This window comes from Poeciliopsis prolifica, unplaced genomic scaffold, assembly GCF_027474105.1.
Source record: "Poeciliopsis prolifica strain line A6 unplaced genomic scaffold, Auburn_PproV2 SCAFFOLD004, whole genome shotgun sequence".
Classification (NCBI taxonomy): domain Eukaryota; kingdom Metazoa; phylum Chordata; class Actinopteri; order Cyprinodontiformes; family Poeciliidae; genus Poeciliopsis; species Poeciliopsis prolifica.
This window is the reverse complement of record NW_026562379.1, coordinates 5,835,521-5,848,211: the sequence shown is the minus strand read 5'-3', so window position 1 is coordinate 5,848,211 and position 12,691 is coordinate 5,835,521. Positions and strand designations below refer to the sequence as shown.

At 36.9% G+C, this 12,691-nt stretch overlaps 1 protein-coding gene across 1 annotated transcript; it reads right to left on the bottom strand.

Annotated features, from left to right (window-relative positions):
• Positions 1 to 347: 347 nt before the first annotated feature.
• Positions 348 to 10,704, bottom strand: LOC129358842 (acetylcholinesterase-like). The gene is given in 12 exon segments (XM_055028041.1): positions 348 to 1,861; positions 2,113 to 2,270; positions 2,347 to 2,443; positions 2,446 to 2,555; positions 2,800 to 3,110; positions 3,472 to 3,658; positions 5,002 to 5,150; positions 5,246 to 5,378; positions 6,287 to 6,521; positions 9,076 to 9,359; positions 10,372 to 10,497; positions 10,607 to 10,704. Coding segments are annotated over 10 exon segments (1,746 nt in total). The 5' UTR covers positions 9,353 to 9,359; positions 10,372 to 10,497; positions 10,607 to 10,704; the 3' UTR covers positions 348 to 1,772.
• Positions 10,705 to 12,691: the final 1,987 nt, after the last annotated feature.

Sequence of the window (12,691 nt, the reverse complement as noted above, 5' to 3'; positions counted from 1 at the left end):
AGATTGTATTATGTTTGAAAAATGCTTTAGTTTCTGCTTTGTTTTATTTAAATCTGGTGACAGAAAAAAGCCCAAACTATGGTTTCTAATTATTTGAAATTTTATCACATATTGGGAAAAAAAAACCTTTTGAAGTAAAAAGAGTCAAGGGTGCCTCAATCAGATAATTTTTTTGCATTGCAATGGAGACAAGATTGATTGCATTGCAATGGAGACATCCATCCATCTTCCAACACCCTTGTCCCTAATGGGATCTGGAGGGGTGCCGGTGTTTTCCTGGCGAGAGGCAGGGTACACCCTGGATAGGCTGCCAGTCTGTTGCAGACGTAAGAACTACCTCAAGAAAGTAATTTCTCTCCAGCTTTAATTGTCTTCAACAGTCAAAAATTCATTGTTCTATGACATAGGACTCTCTTGATATTTCAGAGTGAATCTTTCTTTTATAATCTCAACAACAAGAAAGTGTAATATTTCTTACACTTTCTTGATTTGTGTTTTCCAAATCATGTCAACACAAATCAACTGAAAAATCAAATATAAATTAACTTGGATAATTTTACTCATGGGCACCAAACTGCAAAACATATATTGAAAAATGTTTTTCCAATATGTCAAAGGCCTTTGACTGCCTTTAAGTGCAGTCAAAGGTAAGGTACTTGTGACTGGCTTCTGCAACTAGTAATGGAACTGATATCCCTCCACTGTCTGAGAATATGCAGTCTGCACTGTCAGCCTTCTAGAATGTCATTGTTGATCTACAAAACAGATAAAAATGTATTTATCCTCCTTGACGTTTTACCCTTTTAATGTTTCTTGACAGAATTTTAATACATTAGTTTTAATCTACTGATTTTGTTTTTTTTCTATGGACAAAAGCACCTAACATGGTGACAACAATAGAAGGGCAGCATATTCTTTAAGACAGATATTGGTTAAGAATCTAACATTGTGGACACAAACATTTTTCTCACATTTGTTGGACACTTAGTGAGTTTTCATGTTTGAGGTTAGTTCAGATGACCAGAGTTGTGTCTGTTTGTTGCAAGATTGAATAGTAGGGTTAGAGCTAATAAGCTTGAACCCCTGAGTTTAAATTTCTGAAAACTCAGAAACTGACAGGAAGTTTTTACTATGCATGTATGCAATATCTGAAAGCCAAAAAGATGATGCAGTAGTTATGTAAGCTTTTGATGGGTTAAAGTTCTTATGTGACATCACACTTCAGTGAACCTTGTAACTGATAGCCATCTTGGTAGGCAGTTGCTATGGAGATGCTGGAGCAATAATAAGCAAACCACAAGCTTAGAAATAGCTCTAACAATTGTAGCTTATAAACAAGAGAGAGAGACCTAGACTTTTTTTCTATTGCAAATGCCGTGTTTGTATTTATTAACAAGATGTTAAAAAGGCCAATGAAGGATTGGTGGCTTCTTGTGTGTCTATAACAAATGACAAACGAAAAAAAAACAGTCAAGGGCACTTAGCATAAGCCTTTTTTAATGATTAACCACTTTATAAACCATTCCTAATCAACATAGAAAGCAAATTATTCAAACAATGCAACATGATTTTAAAGGGCCTTTTTTCAAACTATGCTTTGCAGTGAACCCTTAAGTAAAACAGGCTATAGGGCCCCGAGAATCAACCTACAGCCTTCAGGTGGTGCTCTGAGAATATTTGACATATTTAAGAAAAACAAGCACCCACCTGTTACACATTAGACATTAAACACTTGAACTAAATAGTGTTTAATGTCTATTTAGTTATCAGTTTCAATGGGTTAAACTGATAACTAACAAAATAAGAAGGAACACCCAATTGTATTGAACAATCCCACTTGAACTGCACTGTGGCTCGGAATCTGTGAAAGACAAAGAGCAAAGAGACTGTGTGTGGGATCAAGTAATCTTTCACAAGGAATGGTTTCAGTTACAAACTTTAATTTCCTCTTTTGAGTTGAAATTTTGTTTAAAAAAATTAGAGCAAACCAGAACGGCTAATCTCAACAGGTAAAACATCTCAAAAACCTTCCAACTAAAGATGCGTTATATGAAACTTAACATGTACATTTGTGTCAGACTGTGTAGAGGGATTTGTTAGTGTGTGTCTCACCTGACAACTTTTGATATTCAGGCATCAAGGTGTTCCACAAATAACACTCATTAGCTTTTAACCTCTTCTTTACTCCTTGACTGTCATTATTCAAAGTGACATACTCCTGAGCGTCAATGGTAAAGACTGGCCAAGCACCTTCTTTAAACCCTGGATTTCTGAAAAGGTAAAACAAAAGTGTTTTTAGATTTCTCACAATCCCTCCATGACTGATTGAGGATCTGTTTAGCTTACCCATTTCGGGCAAAGTTGCCATAATGCTGCATAACTGCCTTGGACATTGTCACTTCATCCTCTGAGTACTTTAATGAAGTGTTCAGAGGCAGCCCAAGACAAATTCTATCTCGTAGCCATGCATAACACCTGCCCATTTTGGCCAAGGATTTTTGGATGACACGTGGTCAAAAAAATAAAAAAAAGTCTTACCACCGTGTTCTGCATACCTAAAAAATTAAAGAAAAGTCTATAAATACATCACATTTGCATTTCCTTAGAAATATTGCCACAGTTCAGTGGTGACACTTATTTCAGTGAAGATGAAGCAAAATTAAGTAGTAGTTCTATCAATAATTCTAGAAAGTTTACTTGGTATTGCTTTCAGGGATCAAACATATGTACACCAGTTAGAACAGAGGATGTTTTTCTATATAAAAGTATTTTTCACTTAACCTGAGACCTGGAACTTACCGAGTAGCAAAGTCCATCACAGGACAATTTAACAGCACATCTCCAACCATCCTACCCATTTCATCACGGTTGGTCTTCATATTGTTTTCATCTTGCCAATCAGTGTAGTGAGAAATAGCGGTTTTTTTAACAATCTCACTTGAATTTGTGAGTACTAGTGGTAAACCATCCATAAAGTCCTTCCTGGTGATGAAACTTTCCCCCTCGAGAGAGAAACCAGGCATTCCATAAAAAAGAAAGAAAGTCCCTTCATCTTTATTCAAGCCGATCAACAGCTCTTTTTTGGGAAGAGTACTTATGTTTAGCAACGTCTGCAGAAGAAAAAAGACATGATTAAAATAATGATGTTGGACCCATTACCAATTAAAAATGTTCTTGTTGTTAGGTATTCATGGACAAGGCAAACTTTTTTGTTACGGCTTTCTAAGATCATTTCAGAAATTATGTTGAATTGCATTGTTTATTGGTAATGAACGTCACTTTCCTTGTGAGTAGAACATTAACAGGCAGTAACTCACAACTACTGGTTCCATATCTAAATTAAGACATTTCCGGGACCACAAATTTACAGGAATTTACCACAAAATCTTAATATTTCTTTGAAAAATAGCATGTACTGGAGTTAAGATTCCTCAAGGACTGACTTTAGGGACCCGTGATGTAGAGACTTACTTCTATATCAGATGGTATGACGTCTCCATCAATATGTGGGACAAATGGAAAGGGCAAAACTGAAGGCGGTACAAGATTTTCAGATTGCTTGATTGACATCTTTTCAGGATCAGCATTCAGCAAACAAGACTCCAGACGAGCAGGATTATCCAGGGGGCAGCCTAGCAATGTTGCTAGTTTTAAGGATCTGTTTGTTGGGTCAGAATAAAGCAATTACTTAAAATAAAGCAGGAAATGTAACACTATGTAAAGTAAATAATAAACATTCATTCAAACCACTTTAAAAAGAAAGATATAACTTCTAGGCCTTGGGCTCTTTGGTTGTCTTGGTGTTTTTTCTGGAGTCATAGTTTTGATCATTTGTTACGTCTGTTTAGTGTTTATTTTGACTAAAATTTAGATCAATCTGTCCTTGGTTAATTTAGTTAGATCATGTTGATTATTCGTTTCTTGCATTTAGTTTACAATTCATTTGCATTCTCACTAATTAAGATAATATTCTTTTTTATTATTAAAAATTAATACTTGTCCATGTAATGTGTAATGCAGCAGTTTGACACTGATGATTAATGGAAATGGTTGGCACTGTAGTCAACCATCCTCCAAGTGCCAATCTGAACGAGGTGACTGTTAATACTAATTCAATATTTGAATGAAGTCAATATATGGGCACAGTGAAGCACATTTACATCTATATAACATGTGACAAAAAAGAAAATATCATAATTACATCCAATTGAGGTCTCCCATCATTTTCTTTTAAAGTGGGTCACACTATCTTTGGAAATAAAGTGGTTCGATTTTATAATTTAGCTTGAAACAATATAAGATTAAAATCATGAAAATTTGGTTTGATCCTCTTAAAATTAAATGACACTGAATGGAATAACATTTCAGTGCAAAGAGGTGAGTTTTGGACATTTGTAGTTTGTTAAATGAAAATGTTTGTGTTGGTGCTGTAAACCTTTGATCTTCCACAGCAGATCAAAAGTTTGAGTCGTGTGATACTGCATTTCTTGGAGTCGATCCAATACCAAGAACATACAGGGTCAATATTGCTGATACCAGCACTGATCCCGATAATTTTCATTGAAGTTTTTATTTAAGACTACAAATGTAGCAGTAGTTGGTGAAGAAAGAATGCTGTCCTTGGGTGTTTATTAAAGGTAAAAGATAACTAAAACAAACAATTATTTTACTTGATGATATTAATGTTAGTCAGTTTAGAGCATGGCCTTGCAATTTTATTCTGATATGAAAAAGTTATGGCTTCCTGTCCCTCACCCCTTTTGTCCCTCCCTGCTTGTCCTATTTGCAAAAAATAACATGATGGATGTTTTTGCTTCTGCAAAAGTGCCTGTAGTATTTATCTTAGTTGTATGTATTTTAATATTACTTGAATGACAAAAATTTTAGATGTGTTCATTGTAAATGTTGATATTCACTTGTAGTTGATTTAAGGTAAAGAAAATAACTGGGAGTATACACAAAATATCCAGGATCAACTAGCTCAATACTAAGCACACATACCTGTCATATATCTCAGTTTTATTTGCTATGGCCCATGCAGCATTAGGGGAGCCGCTCTGCATCACAGCCCTTTGAAAGAGGCCCTGACTGCCTGAGACCAGGTGGAACCCCACAGATGCTGCCCCAGCACTCTCTCCAAATATTGTTATCTGGGAACAGAGGTAAATACCAGTGTATACATTAACTTATTCAGGGTCCATATAATATTACTCTGATTTTAGTAAAAATTAGAAGATTATTTTACCCTATTAGGATCACCTCCAAATGCAGCAATGTTATCGACCACCCATTGAAGTGCCAAACGCTGATCCAGTAGACCTTGATTTCCCCGGATGTGAGGGTGGTTAGGAATAGCCAGAAAGCCAAATGGTCCCAGTCTAACAATCATGACCACAAAGAAACTTCAACATATGTCAAAGCTGTACTTTACATATTTTGCTGTCACTTCCAACTTGTGTTCAACCTGACCATTGTTAAGTTGTTTTAAGATAATGCGATGCATGTTATTGCGTCTCTAACGACGAATTGTTGATTTGTTTACGCCAAGCTGACATGTATCGGCTCTGTTTCCCTGCTGAACTGCGAGATCGATACTCCTCAACTTAAAAGCAGCATCTTTTTTATTCGTGTTGTTTCCATGATGAGGGGTATGAGTTTGAAAAAATTTATCTGTCGTGCCTGCTGCTAGCATATTCTTGTTCTAAATGAAAATTAGCAAATTCTTATTTTATTTCCATTTTTAACTTCCAATGATTCATCTCCTGCTAAAGAGCCCCTTGGTGGTTGAAGAAAAATCCACAGAAAAGCCACACCGGATTATAAACCGCATGGTTCAAAGCATGAAAAAAAAGTAGCGGAGTCTGAAAAATACGGTAGTTCATCTTGTGAATTCTTAGTGATTTCCCTTCTTCTGATTGTAGGTTGTGAATATGAACATGTTTATATTAATATTTCCAAGATGAATATTGAACTGGCTTTCATAGTACTTGAGACAACCAGTTTAGTCAAACAGATGTTTGAGATGCCTATTCAGACTTTGTAACAGCGTTTCTCTAAATCTTTTGTTCTCACTTTCAGCTTCCATGTTCTAGATGACTCTCATGTCTGAACCAATGAATCAAAAAAGAGTTGTGGAAAACTTGATTCTGTTGACATAATCCTTTTCTTTGAAACCAATGAAATCTTGATTCAATGTTTTTGAACAGAAACAGCCAAACATACAGAAAGCTGAGTCACAAGAAGTAGGATTGGGTACATCATGGTTTCAATTGAAATGATTTCTCACCTGTAATTCATAGATACCACAACAACGTTCTGAGATTTACACAGGAAATAGCCTTGATAGAGATCCAGTGAGGATGTTCCTGTCATAAAGGCACCTCCATATATCCAAACTAATACAGGAACAAGATCTTCCGGTCTGGGTGTGGATGTCTTGAACAGAGGGGCCCAAACATTCAAGTACAGGCAGTCCTCACTCACAGGGGTGTTTGGATTCCACATCTCTGCACCTTCAAACCCTGCAAAAATATATATATATAAATCACACTGTTGAACATTAGATAAGAACTACATGCATACAACAAATTGCATGGTTAAACTGTTATGGTTAAACTGAAGTAGTGAACCCGATTTGTCCGATTTGTTGAAATAATAATAATAAAAAAATAAATAAAAGTATTGTTTATGCAAAACATTTTTTGTTTGGACAGTCACTCTGTTTAGACAAATATATAGATACGAAACCACTACAGATTAGGTTATATCATGTCATTAGGAAGCTATTTAACTGCTTAAACAGGCACGTGCTAAAAGGGGGGTGGGGATGCGAAGGGCCCTTGTGCCCCTCCTGCTTTTATCCTTGATTCCTCAAGTGCCCTTTTATTTTGTATTTTTTTAATCAGTCTGTCAGAAGGCCTGCTTCAGCAAAATAAACTAGTCTGGCTGCCCTCAGTCTCGTAATAATTCTCAGTTTCTGCCTCCATGTTGTACAGACTCCAGGTCCGTGGTGAGGAGGAGGGGGGCGGATCTGTGCCCTCTACCTATCAAATTTTGGGCAAGAATATTTTTTTACCTTGTTTTGTGAATAAAAACATTGGTCTGATGTTGACGTTAGAAAAACTGATTCTGTTTATATTTTCTGAATTGTCCTCTCAATAGCGGAAACAAACCTGCCTCGCCCCTAAACACAGAAATGCTTCGGCTGCAGAGAAACTTCTGACTTTAACTTCATCATTCTGCTAAATTCCTGGTTCACTACAGGCAGTCTGAGTCAGTCCCACAGACAGATATAAATAATGTCTCTCTTTATATCAGACATTCTGATATAAGACACTGCGATTGTCACTGTGAGTCACGACAAAGCTCAAAGCCCCGGTACCACCTGGTACCACCTGCTGACTGTTCGCTCTGCTTCTCCTTAACGTTTCTACCATGCGGGTAAAAGGCGCTGCTGAGGGGATCTGGGCTGGAGGTGAGCGACTCTAAATAGACGTTATTGCAGAACCTCGAGTGTTAAAGGAAGATTCGGCTCAGGACATTTAGAGTTCACAAAATAAACATCAGAGGAAATACTGTAGCGATAATTAGAACCGCAGCATCAAGCCAAACATGTCACAACTAAATGAATCAAAATGTCCCCAAAGCATCGGGGGACTGGCATAGGGGCCACCGGGGGATTCCAGGAAGATTCCAGAGATGCGCATCGTAGCGGCTGTTCATGCAGGGCCAGACCAAGGTGATACGGGGCCATAGACAGAATCCCCCCCTCCACCTCCGAAACCCTTCCTACTAAGAACCTCAGCATCACTAACTTGTTTAAATATAGAGAAGGTGGCATCTGTGAGAGAGAGAGACCAGGTTTATTGACTGAGTTTAAAATCAATCACTGATTATTGGTTATTTGCTGTGATGAATTTGTGAACAAACCCAATTCAAACGCAAAGATTACACCATGATGTAGCCATGGTAACAAAACAGTCAAATTATCAAGATGATTCTTTAAACTTTTACAAAGTAAACTTCCAAATTAAATCCTAAATAACATTGTCATTTCTATAAATGATGCTACATTTGTTAATTGTGTTACAATTTAACCATTGCAACACACAGTGGTTTATAATTGCATGTTACAATTAAACCATTTCTCGGGGTCCCTGAAAGTCTGAACGGCCCCTACCAGCAGCTACTGAGTTTTCTTTGCCTTGATATCCCAGTCTTATAATTCTAGATCTCAGAGGTGCAAAAAATGTATATAGAGGGAACCCTTTGAGCTTTTTTGATCTATAAAGCAGCCAGCAGCTGCATTGTTGTGGAGGTAAAACTGTCAGATATTATTAGGGCTTATTTGGTAAAATAAGCCCTAATGTTTTAAGACCTTGTTCAATGTGTCCCTTTTTTTTTTTTTTACTTTGAGCCCCCGCCCCTCCAAAGGTCTTTGCACGGCACTGTGTTTAAACACGAATTTCTCAATAGTTTTGCTGAAGAACAGGACATTGGAGATTTAAGTTAAAGGTATCATCATTTTTGTCCAGGTCTTTTTTCATTAGTCGTTGCTTCAAATGATAATGTTGAGCCACAATTCCAAAACAATGTCTGATTTTTATTGGTTAATTTTTCGTAAACCTCTAGTTAATTTTACTTTTGTCCATTCCAAGTTGTTTTAGTGACCATTATGGGATTTTTGGTACTTAACACGTTTTTCCATTAACTACATTTCTCTTCCAATGTCCAGTGTTATTGCCAACAGCGTTGAGTTACGGGTTGAAAGGACTTTCAAAGGGTTAGTTGATAACTGTGGTTTAAAGAAAGGCATTAACATTTAGGTCATTGCATTTTTTCTCAATTGAGAATTTCTGGCCACTTCAGTTTTGCTACCTCAATTTTACAAATATCCCAGACATCCACCTTGCAACAATCGCAGATTATATTTTTTTACTTTTGTTTTATTCTCCTACATTGAGTCAATGCAAAGGACAGAACTTCCATCATATCACAACAAGATTTTTAATGATAGACAATAGGTGAATTAAACTTATTTTGAAATATCCTGATTTGTGTAGTATTGAATCATACCTGGAAACATTTTATCTCGCAACTGGTAGCAGGAATTTGGTAAAGTTTGGGTATCTCTCACACCGTCCCATTTATCCATAGGCTCTGGAGGTCGGAATCTTCGATATTCAGTAGGCGGTTTTGCATACGGAATTCCATAAAATGCTTGAATATGACCATCTAGCACACTAAAAACATTCCCTCGAACCTTTCCATATTTGGTGGTGATTACAGGTTCATTGGCATATGATGCAGTCACGATGAGAAGCAGCAGAAGCAAACGCTGAAAGTCTGCCATGGGAAATCTAAGAAGGACAAAGCAATGGAACAGATACCCATTATTATTCATTCAAGAACTAACACTTTTAATAAACAGTGGTTTTACTTGATTTTATCCTCCTTGCTATTCAACTATATTCACTTCTTTCATTGTCTGATTTTAATGGATCTTATTTTGTGTGCTCTCTAAATATCCTCGTCTCTATATCTAGTTTATTTATTATGATTTTATTTCTGGCACATTAAGTCTCCGTTTGTCATGCGACATGTGTTTGTCAGGTGTTTGTCATTTGACTCACAACATACCCTATTCACTTTAAATAGAAACTAATAGATTTAGAGTATGTTATGCTTTGAATCGCTTGTTGTGGGGGAAAAAAAAATTTACCAAGCACTGTCAGCTGAAAACACCCAATCAGGTTTATTCATATATTGTGCACAATGCAGAGAGCTTGTAGGACAATCAATAATGAAGGAGTTCTGGGTGAAAAGCTCTCCCAGGCAGAGACAACACACGAAGTTTATACCAAACTTGGGCGAGACAGTCTGGTTGCCCTTGCAGCTGCAGCAAATCAACTTCCAACCTTGCGAGTGTCGCCCAATCAGATTCACAAGCATTTCATATAACACGATCGGCGGACGTTAACTTACAATAATTTCCCACCACACGCAGATTCTGGAACGCACTTCTGTTTACGCCTCTTATGTTTGAGTCAAGCTCAGGCAATCGCGTAGTTTCAAATCAAGCAGATCACTTTCAGTCTCCGTGCCCTCTGCAAGGTGGTCAGGCGCTGAATGCGGTGAGTGGCATGAGCGCTGCTTGTGACAGGCGCACAGCCGACAAAAACACTGATCAAGCTGCAAGTGTGTAGCTATTTCTGCAACACACTTGCAGAAATAATGTTTAAATATCCGTGAACTCCGAGTGAGTGACAGTTCAGGTTACTGGATGAAATATCTCCACACACACATATATGTATTTATATATATATATAATCTACGTATACATACATAAACAATGTTTTAGTCATGTCTTACCTTGTCAGTTAGTTAATGTATTTGTGTGGACTGAGTCGTAGTGAAGCTATAATGAGTTGAGGAAGGCGTTTGCACCCTTAGCCTTGTGCCTTCCCGACTGTCCCACCCATAATATGACTTTAACAGCTGCAACCGACACCCAGTCACGATAAAAAAAAAGGAAATGATTAAAAAAAATCTAATCTTTTCAGTTTACTTTATAGTGCTGATTTGCAAGTGACGTCATTTTACTCACGAAACAACCCAAGCAGAACTCCAGCACCTTGTTTAAGCCTCGTCCACACGGCAGGATTTTTGGTCCCGATTTTCCGCTTTTAGATAACATTTTGGATTGCGCAGCTTTTTGACATATGAGCCAATCAGAAAGCACGGTGGCGTAATCACAGAGGGGATTAACAGATGTGGTGCAAATATGGCGTAGGCTGCTACTAACTACTTTGGAATGCTGACTTTTACACATGTTTAAGTAATGTAAGAAATCCATAAGTTACTTACTTGTAAATAAGTAAGTAACTTACTTGTAAGTAAGTAACTTTTGGTTACTTAAGCCAGTAACTTATGCTGTTAAATTTACTTGAAGCTATTTACAAGCTGCATTTGTTTTTGTTTTATTAACAAACATTAAGCATTAAAATAATTGGATAATTTAGTATGACGTATTTGACAACTTCAACTCTAGATTAATCCAGGTCACTCATATCCAAGAGACAAAATAAATAAATTTAGCCAGCAGTTGCTATTGCCCTCCTCTGCAATTTATTTACCACTTCACAGCACAGCACAGGGCTTTCTCCCATTGACTTGAATTTCATCCGTAGAATTTCCGCTGGACCAATCAGCAAACACAGGGAGACATTGTGAATAATTACATATTTTTCTGCACTGTTCAAGAATTTTCGTCTTGACAGCAGAAAAAAAGAAATTAAGCCGTTCAGTCCATGTTTGCTATGCATCCAATACATTATTGTTCTATGTCATAGAACAATAATTCATTCTTCTATGACATAGGACTTTCTTGGTATTTCAGAGTGAATCTTTCTTTCATATTCTCTACACCAAGAAAGTGTAATATGTAACACCTAATGACATAATGCTTTTTAATACTCAGTTAAAAAGCTCTGAGTGATTCTGCAGATTCTTTTGTTTTCTTTTTGTGAAGCAGCTGTGAGAGAGTATTCAAATATGCTTTATATTAAATTAATCAGTCCCATCAATGCACAAACACACACTGATTTTAGCAATCTTCTGTACTGTAGCCACAACTGCCCCAGGGCAGTCTAAGAGATGAGAGGCTGCCATTTTGAGCTATTGGCCCTTCTTGGAATCAACATTAACAGCTCATGGCTTCTCTCTTTGCAATGGATAATAGTTGTTTACAGCACAGGCAATTTCTTGTGTCTTAGCATTGAACTGGTACAATACATACATCACAAACATTAGTGATTGGATAAAGTTTAAAACTTCAGTGGAGTCTACGCCTCAAAGAAGCAATCAATTCTCAATACCTGAGAGTCCAGATCCTCTCTATGAAGCAAATAGCATAAAACCAGGGGCTGGTTTTTACAAAGCTAAGCCAACAAAGATAATAATCAGGTTAAGTCTTGAGTTGGTTGTTCTATGAAATTATACAAGTATCTGAGAATGAACATAATTACGCAGGCACAATATGTAGCAATCTGGGAGTAGTACTCTGCACTCATGATCGATGATAAAAAGTTCTCTAATTCGGAAGGCTTTTGTTATTAAGGTATTGTTAATTTCAAACTTTTTGCTTATAGCAGGAAAAACATGAATAATGAGTCTGAGCTTTAAGTACATGTCAAATTGGTGGGATATCTATGAGAACTATGTTTTATTAACAAAAACGTAATGGTGTAACTCGCTGAAGAGGAAAAATCATAAGTAAGGAGGACGACATAAATTCACAGTTGTTGTTTTTTTTGTTGCATGTATTCCTTTTTCTGAGATATGGATAGTAATGTAGCTATATTATTTATCTGTCTTGATCTCTCATTGAAAGCTAGCCTGTTCTGGAGCTTCTGAACATACATGATTACAGATTCAGGTTAGATGATGATCCAGAACTGTGATACTAAAAACCTCAAACTATCAATCAATAACGCGCTTATTTAGTCGAACAATTCAAATCCTAAACAATTGACAATTGTTCTTAATCTACACAGGCATATGCAGAATGCTTGTCTGCATCAGTACAATTTAGCTTGAAAAGCCCCTGATCCCTCCTGATAGAACAGGTCCCTGGAGTGATTCTGTAGATTTTTTTTTTTTGTTTCCTTTCTGTGAAGCAGCTTTCATCTTG